General features: G+C 47.2%; 1 protein-coding gene across 1 annotated transcript in view; it reads right to left on the reverse strand.

Moving 5' to 3' along the window:
- CREB3L1 (cAMP responsive element binding protein 3 like 1) overlaps positions 1 to 21,260 on the reverse strand; it is a 74,013-nt gene that overhangs the window by 20,361 nt on the left and 32,392 nt on the right. Inside the window, exons 2-3 of the mRNA XM_019519303.1 lie at positions 7,653 to 7,881; positions 1,922 to 2,082 (exon numbers count right to left, since the gene is read on the reverse strand). Coding sequence (XP_019374848.1) covers positions 1,922 to 2,082; positions 7,653 to 7,881 — 390 coding nt within the window. The remainder of the gene's footprint in view (positions 1 to 1,921; positions 2,083 to 7,652; positions 7,882 to 21,260) is intronic.

Here is a 21,260-nt window from a genome sequence, read left to right on the forward strand (position 1 = left end):
CCTGCAGGTACATTTAGAAACTGGTTCACCTCCTTGGGCTCAGCTTTGATCACAGGTGGTGGAGTAATTTCTATAGGAGCCTATGAAAAAAACAAAAATATACAGTTACCTCAGCCTCTCTCTTCCACTTCCCTTCCCTACCATTCACAAACCACCATCATGAGCACTGACTGCAGCCACATTTCCCTAACCCTCTGCTCTGCCCTGTTCCACACCTGAGCCCTACAACTCATTTCCCCAGCTTTCTTGCAGAATTGATGGCAGGCGTATTGGCAGCCAAAAAACTGTGCATAGTCCTGCCCTCTATCTCTGGGCAAAACAGAATGCAGACAAGTGTATTCTGTGAGGGCAGGGAAGTAATGCACAGCCATGCTTCTCTGGCTCTTGCATAACCCCTCCAAAATAGAGGACTGTATTCTTCTGTGCCATTACCCTACCTTTCAACCCAGAAAGCATTATTTGAACTGCCCTCCTGATGAAGAGGATAGCCTCTCTTTGATCTACCTTAATCAGAGCTGGGAGTATTTATGCAGGCTTTGTAGAAACAGAGTGAAACTTCTCCTGCTTAGGACTTTCTCCAGGGCCACTGAACAGCTGTTTCTGATCAAATGAGATTAAGAGTTAACACGAAGAGCACTTTGTTCCCAGCTCGGCTGAGCTACCCCTCTGTTCCTAGCCTCCCTTCCCCCAAGCTACCACAGACTAGAGAGTTTTTTTACACTGAACAGACGCACTGAAATCTGCCCCAGACTCTACAAATAGCTGAGGAAGGGCTCTGGGTACTGTTGACAAGCACACAGAATGGATCTCCATGTGAAGGCACAGCAAGTTCAAGCTGTATAAATAATGAAGGAACCGTGTGCACATTGTTGGCTCAAAAGGTTGATTGGTTTCATAGAATCATTTTAAAGGGAAGACGCTGACCATGAGCAGTGAACCTTGCAGAAGCCTGACTGTATCTGATGGGCTGCAAGACACACGGCAGCTCAACTAAATGAGACCAGACAAACCTAACAGGGCCAAAGAGACCAGGATGGAATTGGGGAAAAACTGAGTGCCTCAGCTACACCCAGGATCTCATGGGTACAAGTGGTCTCAGGGTACTGATGAGAAACAAAAATCTGAAAAATTTAGAAGCAAGCAAGAGGTTTGGTTCCTCAGTTCTTGAAAATTAGTTTAATAATACTTAACCCTTAGCGCATGGGGTCCTTCTGAATCCTCCCAAACAAAAACAATCAGAACCATGAAGAAGGATCATTATCTCCCTTGCACAGCTTGGAAAAGCAAGAGGTGGTGTGTCAGACCCAGGCCCAGGCATACTAAACAGTGACAAGTCTATGCTAGAGATGGGACTGAACCCAGGAGTACCAGGCTCCTATTCAGTCCACTAGTGAATGCTGCCTTCCTTGAATGTATCTAACTCAAGGAACTCCATTTAAAAATTCCCTGGCATATTGGTATCCCCATCTGAGAAAAACAAACCAAGGAAGGCTCAAGAAATATCAGCAGATTAGAAGGAAAGGGCCTTCCAGCAACTTGCAATGCAAGTGAAGGACTAGATGACTCTGACTTAGACTCAAATTAATGTCCCTGAGGCAAACACAGATGGTTAAGAGATCAAAGTCAACTGTACTGGAGACAGATAGATCTTACAGTGCTTCCACAGTCAGTCCCTTTGCACTTCAGGTAGGAATGAAATCAGTTTAACACTGAACCCAAGTCAGCTTTAATTGCTATTTCAAGTGGGCAAATTCCCTGTGCTGAAATATTTGGGTATCAAACTCTGCATTACCATCATCCTCCTGCCCAATCTCAGTGACCTAAAACAGATCCTAACGTCAAGCTGAAAATTGAAATTACCTGTGGCCACAATGCTGGAGATAAAGTCAGAAGTTGTGTACTGTGGGTAAATCAGGCTCACCTCCTCAGGAGCTGGTAGTCTCTGCAGCTGGTTGAGGTTCAGCACTGGCACCGAACTGGCTGTAAGCTGGGACTTGGGAAGTTCTGGGACCAGGTTCTGTTCCTGCTTCACCATGATGGAGCACAGCTTGTGTCCTAAGGACCACACTCCATTCTCCAGATCTGAAACAAGCGCAACACGCATCTCAAACCTCATGAAACTTCAGCAGTGACAGAACAAAGAAAGGGACCCCAAAAGCCTTTACCCTACCAGAGAAGGGTCCCCCTTCCAGCGGGGAGAGGAGATTGAATGTATGTCTTATGCATTAAGCTCTTTTGCTATGCACATGCTTTCAAGGTTTAAGACAGCTAATTGGGCATTAATGCTCCCCAAGGATGATGCCAGTACACAAGCTCATCCCCCAGTCTGAGGCAGACAAGAGTTTGCCTTTGAAGTATGTACATCTCTAAATTTCATCCACCCATAATGTCAAGTAAGATTCTCACAGAGCTACTTCTTTCTGGTGAAAAAGATTGCATTTGGCTCCAGAGGAAAGATGACACTCGCTACATGGTACTGGCTCTTGGGAGCTTGTTGCAACAAATGTATACTTCATTATGAAGAAGTTCAAGGTAGGTCCAAAAGCAGAGCCCACCAGGTGATTAGCAAAGAAGGGGCTGGCTCCACCACACAAGCAGAAATTGCTTCTATATGTTGTCCACATGACCAAGCTCTGGAAAGGCTGGGAGTTGCTGAAGTCTCTTGGGTGGCATAAGCCAGCAGTACGTGGACACCCTAGGCTGAAGCTTTTCTTGGAGTGGCCTTTTCTTCTGGGAGTTTAAGTTTCAGCCTTTTGCTTCAATGTATTTTACCTACATGCCTTCTGTTCAAAGTGGATTTGAATCCAGTGTCTGGCACTGTTTGTAGAGCAGGGAAAAAGAACCATTCAAATCCACCATGTGTGGTGACAGGATCTCAGGAACTGGGGGGCTCATGCCTCCAGCTTGTCACAACATGCAGGAGAGAATACAGCCCCCAACATGCAGTGAAGGCTTCTGAAATGCAATCCAGAACCATTGTTATCAGAACAGTCATTCTTTGCTCTGGTCTTATGGGACTGCACAGAACAATGGGCAGAGAGGGACTTTGTCTCTCTTACTGGAACAAGGATGCCAAACTGGTCCACTTGGCTTCCTAGCTACTTCTGTTTCCATATCCATCAAAACAGAACAGCTGATGAGTATTCCTTAATGCACATACCCAGTGCCACAGACATGGATGGCGCTCTGCTCGTAATAAAGAGTGATTTCCTGTCTGAGGCAGCTAGCAAGGTGAGAAAGTGTAATGGGATGGGATGTATGTAGTGGACAGGCCTTGTGCTGCACTTTTCTACAAGGTAGAAGTTTCACCCATGGTGTTTTCATTTCTATGAATATCTCAAAACTGGGATCCTGATTGTGGCTACTTCCCTCAGGTTTTCCCCAAGTGCTATCATCCTCCCCTCTCCCAGGCAGTAGCATGCTGTAGTTTTCAACATAGAGAGAATTAGAAAAGGAAGCATTTAGGAACACTGAATGGGTTTGCCTGGGCATTGCCCTCCATGCATGGGGCTAGGGTGAGGACAGTTAAGGGAATGCAAGATCCTAGGAGCTGGGACTAAGTCGAGGAGAGATGATCAATTTGGATGAAGTGAAGAAGCAAAGCTGTTAGAACTGAGAGCTGCTTGGACTCCGCTCTGAAGTTGTGGTCTCAACTTTCCTGCTTCTCAGGCACCACAGCCTGCCAAGAAGCTACTCTGTACTTGGCCCGGGTCCAATATCCTCCTCCCTAATCCCCTTTCCTTCTCTTCCTCTGCTATCTGAACATGAGAAATTCATTGGCACTGCCATATGAATTACTCTAAGTGTCATCAGTTAGTGTCCTAGTTGGCTCTAAGCATGAAGCCAGATCCTGGCCTGCTGCCCTAACCCTAGATGCTCTCTGGCAGCAAATAGGACCTGCAAAGGGGATACAACACCTCAGGGGAGTGCTCCTCTAGCACAGGACCAGAGTATGCAACACTTAACCGCCCCTTCTTGAATCCCCCTGGCTTGGGGCATGCCAGGGGCAGAAGTGGAGTAGGAGAATCCTCTCCATAGCAATAAGAAGTTTGCCACAAGTCAGAGCATAAGTCACTTATGCTGGGGACTGCAGCAGCCCCTGACAGTCAGAATGAAGGTGTCGCAAAGGTGGCTTACAGCCTCCTTTACCCAAACACCTCTTAAGCCACACCTTCTGCGCTGTTCCACCTGAGAGGTATGGACTAGCTTGTAGTTTGTGCCCATGCACAATGGAGTTAGACTCTGGTCCTAATTATAGCAGCTGTCTGTGCCAGTGGCCTGTGCTATTTTCCTGTAACTGGTTTGGCCCACTCTTAGTATGCTGCATAGCCAGGATCCTTCACTGTGCCTGTGTAATTAATTTTGGCTAGTCCACCTTCCTTTTTGGCTTTCACTGCCCCAGGCTGCTTTAAAGGTGTATCCTGGGCATTAGGTCCTCTGCTGATGAACTCTGAGGATAGCTCCTTAGAATTTCCCAGAATGGACCAATGCAGACATGATTAAACAGCTTTGTAGGTATGCATGTGCACCAGGGGTGGGCAAAATGCGGGCTGTGGGCGAGATGTGGCCCGCCAGGCCATTCTATCTGGCCTGCGGGACCCCTAAAAACTTTAGAAAATTAATATTTATCTGCCCCTGGCTGCCTGTCATGCAGCCCTCAATGGCTTGCCAAAACTCAGTAAGTGACCCTCCACCCAAAATAATTGCCCGCCTCACATAATGTACACCCACATATATGCGTTGGCAGGAAAGCTGCTGTGTGAACACAAACCAAACTGTGTTACCTGTAACTTGTTAAGGAGACCAAGTCACAGCTTGAACTGTAAATGTAGATGAGTCCTTTATTTTGAATGTTGGGGAAAGGAGGGGACATGCTTAGCCAGAAATTTCAGTGTCCAACAAATTCAGACAAACCTTGCCTTTCTCCTGATCACATCCTGCTGTGTTACCATGCTACTGGCAAGCTTTAAATTTCCTTTGTATATGAGGAGCAGAAACCCCTCTGCCTGGGCGTGGTCTCCTGAACTTCTTACCAATGTAAGGCAAGGAGAGCAAGCAAGTGGTTCTCTTTGTCTAGACACATTAGGCCCTAGCTCTCCATACAACCCAGGCAACAGACACCCAAACAAGTACAAACTATCCTTCATTCCCCCCACACCCATGCACATTCTGACCCTCTCTTTTTCCTACCCTCCAAGATATATTAGGAGAGAGATTAAGTTATAGACTTAGAGATAAACAGGCCTACAGGGTTCATTAAAAGGGAATTATCAGAAGCCATTTTCCATGGATGCATCTATATTCCACATCCTCGGAGGACACGTCAAATACTAGGCAATTTATAAACACTGCAGATAGTACTGCATCCTGCTCTGCAAGATGGCAGGAGATGGCCTCAACAGCCTTTTCCAGATTTTTTGTTCATACTCAAATATTTGGAATGCACGTGCAGTTAAAAGTAACAGATGAACACACACAGATACCAGAAATCCATTGCTGCTCTGGAGGTGGGGAGGGGAGTGAAGGGAAATGAGGGAGGAGGAGGAGATATTAAGTGTACCGTCTTCTTTTCTCTTTATTCTTTGTCCTCCAGAACCGCAGATTCTGGCAAGAAACTATTTGCACAGTCCACTCTGCATAACAACAGTGCACCCACTAGTTTCTATCCAGGCCTACACCCTTTTCCCTGGAAACCTACAGCCTACCACTGTTATGGAATCATGCCTGTATACACTGGTCTGCAGAACTGAAGTCTGGGACCTAGAACGGGAGGTCCCTGTCTATATCAACAAACCATTAGCCACGTGAAAAGCAAAAGCATGACACAACCTTCTGTTCCTGAGACTGAAAAGTAATCTGGACCTCCCAGCCTAACACAGTAGGTGGGTGGCGATTTTGGAAGGGACAGGATTCTGAAGTTTTAAATGACAGCAGAGAAGCTAAGAGAAAGGGGGTGTGCAACGTGCCTCAGCCAGCTCTACCATGGGGACAGCTGAATAGCTCTGCAAGCAGAGAAGGCATGGTTAACTCTGACTGCCATTAAAGTCATTCATGGGCACTACATTTTAAGCATTGGACTGTTAAATACAATGTAGAGTGATAGGTCTGAAGGGACAGGGCCAAGGACAAGTACATGTGAAAACTGTGCATTCCACACATTGTCAGAATAGATGCAATTTATAGCTGAACTAATCCCAGGCTGCTATACCACTTAAGTCCCACTTCAGCTCAACTGGCATGAGTGGGACTCATATGCTGCATATTATGGTAGCACTCCACACTATGGAGAAACTCTCCCTTAGAAAAGAATCCTGTCCAAGAGAACTTGCAATCTAAGCAGAGAGATGCCAAGACCTGGAAAAAGGTGGCAGTGGTTGAGGTGGTTGTGTATAGCAGAAACCAGTCCCTGTGTTGGCAACTTGTCTGCTTAGATTTGTATTTTGCTGCTCCCCACATCTCTATCCTGTTTGTTTGTAACCCCACTATCGCAGTCTTTCTCCTCCATCTCATTTTATTTACTTACTCATGTGTGTGCACTACATAAAGCACAAAAAGTATGGTGTGTTATCCATATGCTCACACCTTCTGGGCTTTTGCTAGTTGCTCAAAAATACCTGCTCCTGATGAGTACTCATGTGTGCTAGTGTTAAAGTCCAGGCAGTAACAGTAAATGTTTGACTGTAAAACATTTTACAGTTAAGGAATAGCATTTGGGCCTGACATGTGGACCCTCCAGTGCACTGAGTTACTTGTACTGAATTCAGAGCTGTTGACTGTGCAGTTTACAAGGAGCAGAGGCAGCAAATAGCAGTTTCTCTCCTCCTCTCTTAGTGTTTATATTATAGAGGAGGGACAATTTCTGGTCACACTGGGGAAACCTCTATCCTAGGCCTCACTCTTGGTAAAAGGAACATCTTTCTTCTTCTGTATATACTGAACCTGTGCCATAGTTTTTTCAGGCAGTCTGATGTCCATCAACTGCTAGGACACCCACACCGTGCCACAAATTACAGGACTCTCTGCTAGGATTGCTCTAAAAATATCCAACCATCATAAATTATCTTGAAATGAATTGTTTTAAAAATAGGTTTTGAAATGACTGTTTCTCTGTCTCCTGCTAAGCCATCTGCTGGTAAGGAAGCCATTTAGCTTTCCACATGCACCAGCTCTGGCAGCAGGCAGGGCGCATGTTCCCTATACCCAGGCCAAGCCTCTCTAGCAACTGCCAAACATGGACCTAAATCTAGTGCATCCACACCCAATCTAGCAAGGTCCTATGGCACTGTTGCCAGTAGTTTACCAGGACCACACAAAGCACTATGCCACAGAGAATAATCAGCAGTGTGAGTAATGTTAAACGCTGAAAATGAGCAATTATTATGTTAGAACAGAAAATGAGAAGAAAATAAAGGCCATGTTCACAGTGATGGATCAGATTTATCCAGCGAGAAGGTGCTGTGATGTCAAAGGAGCAGGCAGTATCCTTATGCATGGGAACCCAACCTGGGCTGGGCAAGCAGCACCTTTGTCCAGTAGAGCCCATGTCATGGAAGCACAGTGCCTCTCCTAGCAAACATCAGCTCTTATACCATAGCTGGGTCATAGCATATATGTTTCTGGAACACTGTGATGTGCGTATCTCCCAAGCTCACCATTAGCATTATCTTCAGTCTTGACAGGCATGAGGGGACTTTGGGGGGCAGAGTCTCCACTGAGTGAGTAGCTGTGCTCTGCCTGGATGCCAGGAGTGGGAGGGTCCAGGTCCATGTCCAGCAGAGGGTTCTTTTCAACCAGCATTGGATCATCAAAGAAACTGCTGAAGAGTTCATTGGAAAAATCCTCCATGTTCTCAGAGAAGTGATCCAGATTCTCAGAGAAATGCTGAGAAGGAACCAAAGGAAAGGGAATGTTACTGTCCACTCCAGTAGGAACTAAAGAGCTGTCCACTGAGCTGAGATCCATAATGCAATAACAACATTGAGTGATAAATAACAATTTCTGGCTTGTATTATTTGTTATAGCTAAATAAATATTGCCTTTTCATTTACAAGGAAAGAACCCAAATGCTCACTAACATATCTGACTTGTTATCTTCCACATACCTACTCATCTAATCACTTAAAATATACTCATCTCTTTCTAATTCATTTATACTAATCTATCAATCTGGATCAGGTTTTAAATCACACTCTTACAATGATATCTAGTAGAACAAAAGAGCTCAAGGAAAACCTGTGTGATAAAATATAAGTGCAGCTGAAAGTGATGTGCTTCAGAGCTTGTACTTACTGGCATAAATTTTCCCATGTGCTCTGCAAGTAGCAGATAGGCACCCTGATACCCCAAAGGATAGCAAAACCAACCACTGACTTCTATCAGAGAGAAAAACAGGCTTGATCAACATAACAGGAAGCCCCCTCCTGCTGTATTTAATTTCCTTTAGGATTTCCCAGCCCCTCTGTGTGCCATGTGAGAATGTCCCCAGGCCACATAATGCCTATGAAATTCTGCTCCCTCTATGAAGTTTAAACAGCACCCATGGCCTGTTAACAACAAACACTAATCGTTTCAGTAGCAGCCAATAAATCTGAAAGTTGCTGCTGTGCCTGAATTCCCGATCCCCTTGAGAACCTGTTTCTCCTGAGACTGATCCTCCTATTCAGAAGTCAAATCATAACTTTTCCACTTGATACAATAAAGTGCTGGTTGGCAAATGAGAAAAATGCTGGTAACCAGCTGAAAAGTTATCCCAGTTGTTGGCAGACTGAGGTTTCTGGCACAGGGAAAGGAAAGAAAAGACAGATATATTCAAGAGGCTACATTACATAGATGATCTTAAAAGATCTCAGAAGGGCTGACTGAAGTCAGGAGAAGGCAAGAGAGTTCAGGAGTAGCTGGGGAGGGGAGAAGCAGTGTGAGTGTGTGTGTGTGTGTATCTGACAAAGAGAGAGAGAGAAAGAGAGAACCCGAGCATTGAAATGAGGGCATAAACTACAGACTTATGAGCACCACGCGGAGGTGGCCAAAACTCTCCAGCTCTAGAGGGGGCCGTGTACCAGAAAGAGCCTGGGAGAGTAGAGATTTCTATTCAAAGTTCATTCCTTTTCCGACAGCAAGGCTGAGGGAGGAGTTGACCAGGGGACCCCGGATACCAGAGCCTGCTAGTTCCTGTTCCAATAAGAATGTGTGTTTGTTTTACTTTAGCACATTGTCATTCTGTAAATAGAGGACTGGCAATGAGAAAGCCAGGGAGGGGTTGGGAGAGCAGCCTGCTGTGGCTGGACAACCTCAGAGAGAGGTAGTTAGCTGTGTTAGTCTGAAGTCAAGTAGAAGGCAGGGTAGATTTGCCCCTTATAGACAAGGGGTGTCAAAGTGGATGAGTGACATGAGGCCAGTCCATGGGCCCCTCCTCCAGTCACTTGATCCTGCAGCTGTTCCAGCTGGTTTGTCACCTATAGTTGAGGGTGACGGCATAGGTGAAGGGATCTGTGGGCTAGATCTGGCCTGCAAACTAGTCTCACACCACAGGAGTGTGCTGTGCCCCACATAGGTCTGATTAGATCCAGGGGCAGCACTGGGGCCTGGATAGTGGCGCTCTGCAGGCCAGATCTGGCCCACAGGTTGTATATTTGACATCCCTATACTAATGACACCCCTGTTATAAACTAATCAAAGTGTCTGTGTATTCCTTTCTTTTCACACCCTTGTGACAAGGTATTTAGCAGAATTCGCAGATTCGTTGGAATCTGACAGGGCCACAAAGTGAGCACTTCTGCTATTGTTTCAAACTTGCAATCTCTGGGCTGTCAACTGCACCTTAGCATATGCATCATCCCAGCCCTGCATGTATACATGCACATACATATATTAATGTATGTGTGTGTACATATATAGAGAGAGAGAGCAGAAACCTTCCTGAGCTGAAACACACTTCATCAGAGGCTCTGAAAGGATGTGAAGAAAGCACAAAGCTTCAGCTCATGGAAGTGTATGATATATGGATATATAAGTGTGTGTGTATACATATATAAGCTTTGGTTAGTTGATAAACTGCAAATTTGTCAGGGATGCTGATCAGGCAGGCCCATCCTGAGCCAAGTACTGCAGCAGCCACATCTGGGTTAAGCCTCAGCTAATGACTTCTGCCCCTGTTTAGGAGCAGCAAACCTCCTGACTGGCTGCTGGGAGCACCACCTATCCATTTAGCACCAGCTGGGGCCACGGGTCTGCTGTGGCAAGCCTCCTGGTTCCTCTAGTTCCTGACCCTGGTTTTTGGCTTATTTCTGGATTTGGACTTTGGATTTCCCTGAGATTCTGTTTCCTGGCTCCTGACCCTGGTTTGGCTCTGTTTTCAGACTTCATCCTGTGGATTGCCTCTTGGATCGGTACTCAGCATCTGACCCCTAGATCCAGACCCTGGATTGTGTTGTGGATTCTTCTTCTTGATTTCCTTCTGGCTTTGGTATATGGTTCCTGCCCTTTGACCCAGTCCCGGGCCCTGCTTTTCCTTAGTGGCCTAATCATTAGACCAGACTGGCTACACCCCAGTCCCTTATAACTTGACTGACCTCCCTACAGACACAGCTAGGAGCACTCCTGCAGCAGGATGCTACCTTGCAAGGCTGTTCTCTCCTGCCGCATCATGAACCCAAGATGCCTCTCCCTGGTAAGAGCAACAGAACACCAGGGAAGTTTCAGGGCTTCACTAATCCGTACAGGCTCTTGTTTATGTCACAGTCCCAAACTTATCCCACTGAGTGGGCCAAAATTGGACTCTTAATTAGCCTCCTAACCAGAAAGACCCTGCTGTAGGTATCTCCCCTACTGGAGATCTCTAGCCCTCTCCTTGATAACTATGAGGACTTTGTGAAGGACATGAAGATCCCTTTTGGTAACCCTTACTTGAGGTGCTCAGTGAAAATGGCTCTTCAAACCCTTACCCAGGGGCTGCAATCTTTGTCCACCTATACATCTGAGTTCTGGCATTTGGTGGCAAAGATCCAGTGGAATGAAGAAGCACAGTAGTACCAGTTCTGTCAAGGGCTGATTGAGGAAGTTAAAGGTGAGTTTGCATGAATCAAGTTGCCTCAGGATCTAGGAACCCTTGTTGACATTTGCATTGGCAGTGACCTCCAGCTAATTGATCAGTGCCTGAAAAGGGGCCATCCCTCTCAGAAATGCCAGATCTTCACCTCCTCTCAGTCAGCAGCTCCAGGATATCACTGTCAAACCAAACCCTCACCAGTGGCAGAGGAGCAGCCAGAACCCATGCAAATGGACACAGCAAAGACCCACCCGTCACTGGGGGAAAAAGAGCAATGGTGGACACAGGGCCAATGTTTATACTGAGGGGAGGAGTCAGTCACTGGGTAAATCAGTGTTCAGATCAGCACAGGGTACCTGCCTCAACCTCAGCATTCTCTTCTATGTCCCCCTGGGAGGCTACAGCCCTCCCCACTCCAGGTTCCCCTCCAGCTTTTCCACCCAACTATGAAAACCAATGGTGGACCCAGGAGCCTCCAGTAATTTTATGGATGCAGACTCTGCAAAAGCCCATCAAATCCCAGTTCAGTGGTCCCAGTGCTGGGATCCACCTGACCTGGTGGAATCAAGTGATGGGCCCCTTCTGTCACTGGGACCAGTCTCCCATGAGGTTGCTCTGCTTATTGCAACCATATAGAGACATCAGGAGAAGTTGCAGTTTGGGCTTATCAGATCCTCTCAATATCCAGTTATCCTGGGCACCCACTGGCTCATGTTGCATAACTGCATGGTGCACTGGCAAGCCAGAGAAATTTCCTTTAACTCTCCTAACTATGGGTAGAATCGTTTGCCCTCAGGGGAGCTGCACTCTTTTCCTGACAATCCTGAGCCTCAAGGGTTCCCTGGTTCTCCACCTGAATGTGCCCAACCCTCTAAAGTGGGGGAAGCCAGTGCAGTGCCTGGCTACAGTGGTCATTCCTGAAAAGTATCAAGACCTGGCAGATGTTTTTGCTGAAAAGAAGGCGGGCATCCTCCCACCTCATAGACCCTGCAGTTGCCCCACTGATCTGAAACCAGGGGCTGAAGTTCCTTTGGGTTCCATTTATACTTTTTCAGAGCCAGAGTTACACATGCTCTGGGAGTACATTCAGGAGAGCTTAAACAAAGGGTTTATCTGCCCCTTAAAATCTCCAGCAGGAGCCCCAATCTTTTTTGTCCTTAAGAAGGATGGGTCCCTCAGCCCCTGTGTTGATTATAGAGCTCTAAATGGGATAACTATCTGCAGCTGCTATCCACTGCCTGTGATGAATAAGCTTTTTAAGCAGCTCTGACAGGCCCAGCTTTTTTTCCAAATTAGACTTGTGTGGGGCTTATGATCTTGTCTGTATATAGGAAGGGGATGAATGGAAAAGGGCTTTCCAGACTCAGAATGGGCATTTTGAATATCTGGTCATGCCCTTTGGCTCTGTAATGTCCCTGCTGCATTACAGCACTTTGTCAATGACATTTTTAGGGACATACTGGAATAGTTTGTTATAATACACCTGGATGGCATTCTGATCTTCTCCAATGACCCAATACATCATATACAACATGAGCACTGAGTTTTACTGAGGCTCTGGGAGAGTCAGTTCTATGTCAACTTAGAAAAGTACAAGTTTGATAAAACAACAGTTGAAGTTTTAGAATATATTATCTCCTCCAGAGGCCTGACTGTGGACCCCTGCAAAGTATCTGCAATATCTGACTGGGCTGCCCCACAAGATATGGAGTCCAATGGTTCCTGGGATGCACTAATTTTTATAAGCATTTTATAAAGGGGTTCTCCCACTTGACAGCCTTACTCACCAGTCTCCTCAAGTAGGGGATGCTATTTAATTGGTCACAGGAAGATCAGGAAGCTTTTGAAACACTCAAGAAGGCATTCACCTCTGCACCCATCCTAGTGCATCCTGACCTTGCAAAACCATTTATGGTTGAAGAAGATTCTTCCAGTTGTGTCATAGGGGCTATTCTATCCCAGAGCCCAGACACTCCAAAGTGACAACATCCCTGTGCATTCTACTCTTGGACCCTAACACCCTTGAAGAGGAACTACAACATCTGGGATCAAGAGGTGCTTGCCGTTAAGGCAGCTTTTGAAGAGTGGTGATATCTCCTAAAGGAGCCCTCCACCCCATCCAGGTAATAACAGACAGCAACAATCTAGAATACCTCCAGATCACTTGGAAGTTGAATAGCCCCCAAGTCCACTGGTCAGTATTCTTCTTCTGCTTTGATTTTGTGGTCACTTACCACTCAAGAACTAAGAATCAGAGAGCAGATGGCTTGTCCTGAAAACATGCACTCTGGGTACCCAGACCACCATCCTTTTCTACCATGCTTCAGTCCAAGAACTTTATTTCAGGCACTGATCCACAGAACCTGTCCTCAGTGGTTCAATCAGCCCTTGCAGAGGACCCATTTGCCAGGGGGCTGTGCCAGGAAGCAGGCTTACCCAGACCCCATTTTCAGTGGTGTAATGGGTTCCTGTTTTTCCAATAGCACCTTTATATTCCCAAAGACCCACTGAGACCCTGAATATGTAAGCTTTGCCATGACACCACACCCACCAGCCATTTTGGCCACTCCAAAACACAAGCATTAGTCTCTTGACAGTTCTGGTGACCTTGGATGAACTTTGACATTAAACAGTATGTTTGCTCTTGTGCCATGTGTGCCCAAAACAAGAAGCTCCAGATCAAACTAGTTGGACTTCTTCAGCTGTTACCCACTCCCTTGTTGCCTTGCTTTATGGTTTCCATGGATTTTATTGTGGACCATCTGTGCTCCATGGGTTGCTTTATGCTCTTAGTGGTGGTTGACCTATTGACTAAGGTGTCCTACTTTGTGAGACTGCACAACTCTTCACGGAACACATTTTCCAGCTCCGCAAAAATGTCCCACCCAAGTGCTTTCATACTGTGACCTCCATTTCATCTCATATTTCTGGCATGAATCCCGCAAGGCTCTGGGTATAGAACCCTTTCATTCCTCAGCATAACATGCCCAAACCAAAGGGCAGATAGAGCAGGTGAGCCAAACCCTCAAACAGTATCTTAGATGTTTCTGGAGCCACCACCAAGACAACTGGGGAACTCTGCTGCCTGTGGCAGGGTTTGCTTATAATAACGTCTTCCATGCATCCACACTCCAGACTCCATTTTTTGCTAATTATGGGTTCCACCCCTCAGTTTCATCCAACACTCTTTGCCTTCCCCCGGTTCCAGTGGTAGAAGACCTCATCACATACCTCCAGGAGGTACAACAAGAACTGAAGGACCACCTGGATGCCACCAAGGCCACATATAAGCACTGGACTGACCAAGACTGTCAGCCTAGCCCCACTATTCTGGTGGGTAATAAGGCATGGCTTCTAAAAACATCCAGCCTGCAAGGCCATCAACAAGTTAGTCCACCAATATCTCAGTCCTTTTGCAGTTGTGGAACTAATCAACCCTGTCATGTATAAATTCAGTCTGCCAGCAACATTGAAGGTGCACCCGGTTTTTCACAGCCTCCTTCTCAAACCCTATACTGATGACCCTTTTCCAGACTGTGGGACCCCTCCCCTCCATACTAGTTGAAGGGCATAAAGAATATATCGTCAGACAGATTTTAGACCCAAAGTAAATCCAGAGGAAGCTCCACTATCTATTGGACTGGAAGGGATACTGTCCTGAAGAACAGTCTCAGGAACTGACCAACCATGTCCATGCTCTGGAACTAGTGAAGGCTTTCCATCTTGAGCACCCAGGAAAGCCTGGACCCAGGCCACATGGAAGATGACCTGGAGGAGGTGGGTAGGGGGGCATTGTGAGGGTATTGTTAGGGACAGATCAGCCTGGGCAAAGTATCTCAGCAGCCACACCTGTAGTGACCCTCAGCTAATGTCCTCTGCCCCAGTTTAGGAGAAGTAAGCATCCTGGTTGGGTGCTGTGAGTACCACCTATCCATTTAGCACCATGGGTTTGCAGGCCAGTCAACAGTTCTGCTGTGGTAAGTCTCTGGCTTCCTGTGCTCTCGTTCTCCTGGCTCCGGCCCCTGGTTTGGCTGTTTTGGGATTTCACCCTGTGGAATACATCTTGGATTGGTACTTGGCATCTGACCCCAGGATCCTGATCCTGGACTGTGCTGTAGACTCTGCTTCTGATTTCCCTCTGGCTTTGGTATATGGGTCCTGCCCTTTGACCCAGCCCGAGGCCTTGATTTCCCTTGTTGACCTATTAGGCCAGATTGCCTATCCCCCAGTCCCTTACAAAATCTACCTTGCCTTCCACTGGACCACCCCAGCTAGATCACTGAGAGGATAATGAGTGCAGATGGGAGCAACGGCATGCACCCCAGATTTAAGCAAACCTCCTGTTCAGCCTTCTATATATATATATATATATATATATATATATATATATATATCAGGTAAAAGAATACTATGGAAGCCAGTCTCCATGCCAACTCTGGAGCCTGTGGTACCTGCTCAGCACCTGGCCCATGGTTGATTTCAGGAGGCAGTTCTGGAGAAGTGGAACTGAATTACTCTCTAATTTCACATCAGATCCTTCAGCTACATCCTAACTGCAGTTAGAGCAAGAATTCTCTCATTATATAGTGTTCTTCCAATGAGAGGATAAAACTACCCACAGAGAAGGTGAGACCATAGGACAGTATTTATTTTTATTTGTTTATTTATATTTTATTTGTTTTAGCCACCGGAGAAAAGATATTAACAGATTAGAAGTGAGACAAAGGATGATTTTCTCATCATTTTAGAGCTGTTTGCAACATCCAGACCAACGTTTTCAAAGGTAGCTGTTGATTTGGGGCATTTATTTTTGGGGCCTAGGCTGAGTGGCCACTTTTGAGACTGTGGCTGTATTGCTCAATGATGTAATTACAAAAAAGGCTGGGGTCTGCTCTTATATCTCTGACCAGGATCTGAGATAAATTGTATGGTAAGAAAAGAAGCATGGGTGGAGAGACACAAGGGGTTCACCCAGAGATCTGTGGATGCAGCAGTGTAACCCTCCCCTGGCCCCTATGATTTTGTTTCCTCAGCAAGGATAAATATTGTAAATGCCTTCTCATCAGTGCAACTCCCTTTCATCTCTCACCAAGCACACATTTACTCACTCAGCACTAATCCTAGGGTATCTCTGAGTTGGGGGAGCAGAGATAAGAGAATCCTGTGTTTAAGGTAGGCCAGCCTCTGAGACTGGGGATAATTATGGTTATTATCAAATATGGCACCAGGAATCAGACTCTCTCACACTGGGAGCGCACACACAGAGCAATCATAGAGCTATAAATTGATATTTTTACCAAAGGAAATTGGGAGAAGCTAAGAGACACGAGGAAGGTGGGAGAGATGTGGGCAGAGTCAAAGGTGATAATATCACTTCACAACTGGATGCTGTTATGTTAGAGATTACAGAACAGGTGGGCACATGAACTACTGGGTCACAGAACTCCTGTTGACAGACTGTGGTTTCCCATGCTACCAACAGGCAAAATTAACTTAGAAGTAAATTTCTTAGCAGTAAATGTGAAAAACAAAAGGATAAAACAGTATCCAGGCATCCATATCCTGCTGTGGTGGGCTGCATGGATCCCACGAGGATGGGCAGCCCAGGGCCAATGGTGGTGGATGCTGTCGGAAAAACATTTACTGAATACATATAAAATCACCTAACCACAGGATGCCAAAATTGAATCCCACCTGGGCCTCTACTGGCATCTTGCCAAGACCTGGAGAGCTGTACCTAATTTATATGAAAGGCAGGCAGTTACAAATGTCCTTATCTTTAAGTAGGAGGAAAGACCTGAGGAAAAATACAGATTCCAGTGTGCAACATGCTCTGGCTACTCAGACCCAGATGGTGCATTGAATGTTGGGGCCTGAAATCTTTGCTGGTCACTAAACTGAGGGCATTTGAACCTGGTAGAACTCTCTAGGCTAGACCTTGTATTGACTTGAATTAATGATGCAGCAATAAGGAGTTCAAAGGATCAAAGCATAAAGAGGTGTGCTGATGAGGTTGAACTTGAGACATAAGGAAGGAATATGGGCTTGGACAGGAATAAAGATGGAGGCTTGAGAAGACAGAATGGGCTTAGAACCTCACAGCCTCTACCAGGCCTAGACACTCCCTTTGGGAGCAGCTTCCTGCTAGTCTGAAAACTGTGAAGAATCATTCTTTTGGGAGTCAGAAGAGGAGACATTTTTGGTGTGGCGACAACAGGTTCTGGAGTGAGTTGTACCTAGAGCCCCCCCGCCCCAATATCTGAAATGACCTTTAGATAAATAACCCTGGCTTGAGCAGTGGGGACAGGTAATGTGATCCTTAGCTAGGAAGTGGGATCCTCACCACACATCCCAAACAGAACGGGTGTAAAATCGACTCGAAGAAAACATCTTCCAGGTGAGATCCAAAGCTAACACCACAGTCTCCTCTTGCATCGTTCCCTTCTGTTATCTTCCCCCTCTCTTTCACACCCTCCTTCCTTCTCTCTCCCTCTGACCATGCTCTGCAGCCAAGAAATAGCATGAGATGCATTTCCAGCACTGTATTACCAGTGGGCGGTCAGGGAGGGGGCAGCCAAGGGACAGCAGCACCATGGTGAGGATGTGCTGGATTTCCTGATCCAAGCCACGGTTTCTGGCTCCCCCTCCCCCCTCAGCTCTGTTTCACTGGAATGGGGGTTGTCTGGAGATGGGATGTGCAAATGCATGCCCGTGTGTGGGAGCCATTGACCCTACCTCCAAGCACAAGAGATCCTCAGAGCATCCTTGAGGCCAGCAGAAAATCTGCTGGTGCCTCAGCCACTCCATCCACAAGGGCAGAGCGTGAATCTGTCAGTCCCTGGCTCCAGCACCCTCAGTTCTGGTGACTGACACATACACTGAATCTTCCAAACATGTTTCTACCACATGTTTTCACTCTGACCTCACATTCAGTGTTGCCTGGATCCCAAACTCTAAGTGCATGTGCATCTTTAATCTGTCCTTTTCCACTATACAATGGTTACGTCTGGAGCTGATATCCTGAAAGTCTCCAGGCTTTCAAACATGAGCTCTCCATTCCTCCCACCACCCTCCGCAGTCACCTATGCTGGGACTCGCCTTCCCTCTGCTCTCTCTTTCCCCACTTGTTGGTTATGGGCTCACTCCTACTGAGGTGCTCTGGGACAATCCCACTTCAGATAGTTTAGTTCTCACAGCCTTGCCACTCCTGCAATGAAACCCTTGGTTTCTCTCCAAAGAGAAACCAGCAAAGGGCTAGTCCAGCTGGGCTCCAGCCCAGTTCCCGGAGATTAAGGCCTCTGCAGGTTCTGCTCATGTTGGCAGGCTGTACAAATGGGGAGGGGATTCTTGTGAGTTTTCTCTTTTCTTTTTGAAAGTATTTTTCCTCCCTGCTTGCCAAGATAAATCTCCCTTCCCAGCTGTGACATCTGCATTTCCCTTCTCTGCTTTTACTAAGGAATGAAGCCCCCTGCACTCCAGCTTCACAACTGAGGTTTCCTTTACATTTGAGAAAGAAGAGCCTATATGCTCTAGTCAGGCCTTTTGCCCTCTTAAAAATGTGGTGAATTTTAGTGCTCATGAAAGTCAGGGTCTGAGAACAGTAACATGAGCCAGTCAACGCGGGCAAGACACGATGCAAGCTCTTCTTTCCAGCTCAGTCAGTGCACCTCCATCCTGACCTTCAGCCCCTCCTGCCTTTGTAGACCTGGGTCCTGTCACAATTCATCCACAGGCCCTCAGTCCTGACTTGCCATCCTAATCCTGGTCTTTCCCCACACCACACCCCCAAGGTACATCAGTCCTCACCTCTGCTCTCTGCTACTCCATTCCTGGGCTTCTCACATCTCTATTCAGAGTACTGACCCACAGTCCTTCCTACTGTCCTAGTCCTGGATCTGTATAAAAAAACAGCTGGAGCACCTCAGTCTGATCAATCAGTGGACCACACTGCTGCACCAGCCCCAGGGCCATTACAGAGCTCTGCAGTGCCATTCAGTCCTGACGACAGCATCCCCTTGTGTAGCAGGGCACTAAGGTGCCTGCTACTTGTAGACCCGGTATAACTACCCATGTGCCAGTTGCTAGGGCAACCAGAGGGAGCTAGTGACCCATACCTGCCAGCGGTCAGCTGACAAAAAGGAGCAGGGCCTGGCTCCCATTTAAAACCCAGGGCTGAGGCCAGGTGGGCAGTTCCCTGCTGGCAGCCAAGGGGGAAGGAGCTCTGCCTGAGCAAGCAAAGGGAAGAGGCCTGAATGCACAAGTAGCTTGATCCTGGTGAGAGATGGAGCACCCTTGGGGTGGCTCGAATGATATTTTAGCTGAGCAGCATGAATTTATGTTATAGCCCAGGGGCTAGTGTTTTTTTGCTGTTCAACTGGTGGTTTGGGTGAGGCTGTTAGGGGATGGAGGAGGCCTCATAGGTGGACCCAGGTGTCAGAGAAGGTGCAGTATTGGGGGTGAGGTGACCCCGAGCATCAGAGAGAGGGGGCAGTGAGAAGCCACGGATAGCCCATAAAGCTGGGGTGCACTGAAACACACATTACGGATACAGGGCCAGTGTACAACTGGATAACCATGTCCAGGAGGACGGAAACGCAGCCTCCCGATTATACATTAACATCAAAGACGTGGCAGAAGAGACTTGAGGGTGCTTTTAGGCTAACTTGGCACGGTAAAGAGGGTGTTAGGGGAGAGCATGGTGACCCCTAGGACACCTTCCTGTTACACCTTGCTACTCTAGCATTCAGTCATCCCCACGAACCACCAGTAATGACTCGACATTCTGTAATCATTTTAAATGAAAACGCTTCAGAGAAGAACACCAAGATCCCTGGGGTTGGATTTTCAGAAGGTTAGGGGTTAAATGAGCCCACTCTGCAGCTAGCGACAGAGACTATCACTATGCTAAGTTTAATGTGGGAGGAAGAAGGGAGGAACTTCCACAGTATTAGAAACTGCACAGGGGTCCCCTCTCTCCTAGAACTGTGGTGGATTATATACTTCTATCCAGGCCAGCAGTTCTCACCGTTTTTAGATTGGAGACATCCACATTAGACTCGAGGCAACCCTTGGAAAACCCCAGCTCTTTGTGTTCTTGTTTTTTGACTACAGAACAATTCTTCCATTGCAAAACACTCCGAAAGACCACAACAGGTCAGCCGGTTTTCAACCCACCAGATTTCCTACTTGAAATCTTTGGGTTTCTCTTGTGAGTCAGTGTTAACACCATGTGGTACCCTGCGGCACCTTTGCAAGGAATCACAGCTCCAGACAAAGAGGTCTTTTGAGTCCCTTCAGATGGAAGTCACCACACGCTGTTATGCATTGCTGGTGGTCCTCATCCCTGATACTCGGCAGAGTCTCAATGCATCTCGTGCATGGCACTGTAGAAATCTCCTTCCATAAAGCATATGTGCCAACACCTGGATTTACACTTCCCAATGCAACGCACCACGCATTCTCCTGAAGGTGAGGGAGGTTGGAGGTGATCCTGCAGGCAGTGAAAGCAGGGCAGGATACCAGGCAACACTGGCTTTCACAGCATGGGCCACTGGGACCGTTTTGCCTTATGCTGTCTCTTGTGAGCTAAGATCAAGGGGGGAATCTGAATCCCAAGACCTCCAGGCTTGGGCTTGCATATAGGATGCCTGCCAGTGGATCTGGGAGTATCTGGAGTGCCAGGGGGATGCTGACTGGTTGCAGTGCCATGCATGGTGTTTAGAGTAACTGAGTTCTGCCTGCTCAATCAATACGTTGTTGGGAACGAGTGAGTTTTGCTCAGCTGATATGATCTGGAACTGATTTGACTTGGAACACAACATATATTATTACAAAAAAGAGGGGAGGAATGGGGGGTGTCACTGGGACAAACTCAGCGCCCCCTCTGGACCCTACACACCTACCAAGGGGCACATGCTACCAACTGACGCAAGTATTTAGGGGGTCTAATAAGAGCCACAGAGCCTTGTCGACCCCCGAGCGGGGGGAGGCTGGAGCCGCTGATCTCTCCCTTCCAGCCCTGTGAATCGGCGTGAATCTGTAACCGATAGAGTCGCTCGCTTTCAGAAGCGCTAGGGATCCCCCGCCCCCTCCCCAAACGCGTGCTGCGCTGGGGGGGGCTTTGGGCACTTCGCACGGGACAGGGCGGCGGCGAAGCGCCGGGACGCTTCCCCCTGGCTCCCGCGGCGCGGCTGGTTGCCGGGGCACAGGAGCCCAG

Source organism: Gavialis gangeticus, unplaced genomic scaffold, assembly GCF_001723915.1.
Source record: "Gavialis gangeticus isolate Ggan-Ray unplaced genomic scaffold, GavGan_comp1, whole genome shotgun sequence".
Taxonomy (NCBI): domain Eukaryota; kingdom Metazoa; phylum Chordata; order Crocodylia; family Gavialidae; genus Gavialis; species Gavialis gangeticus.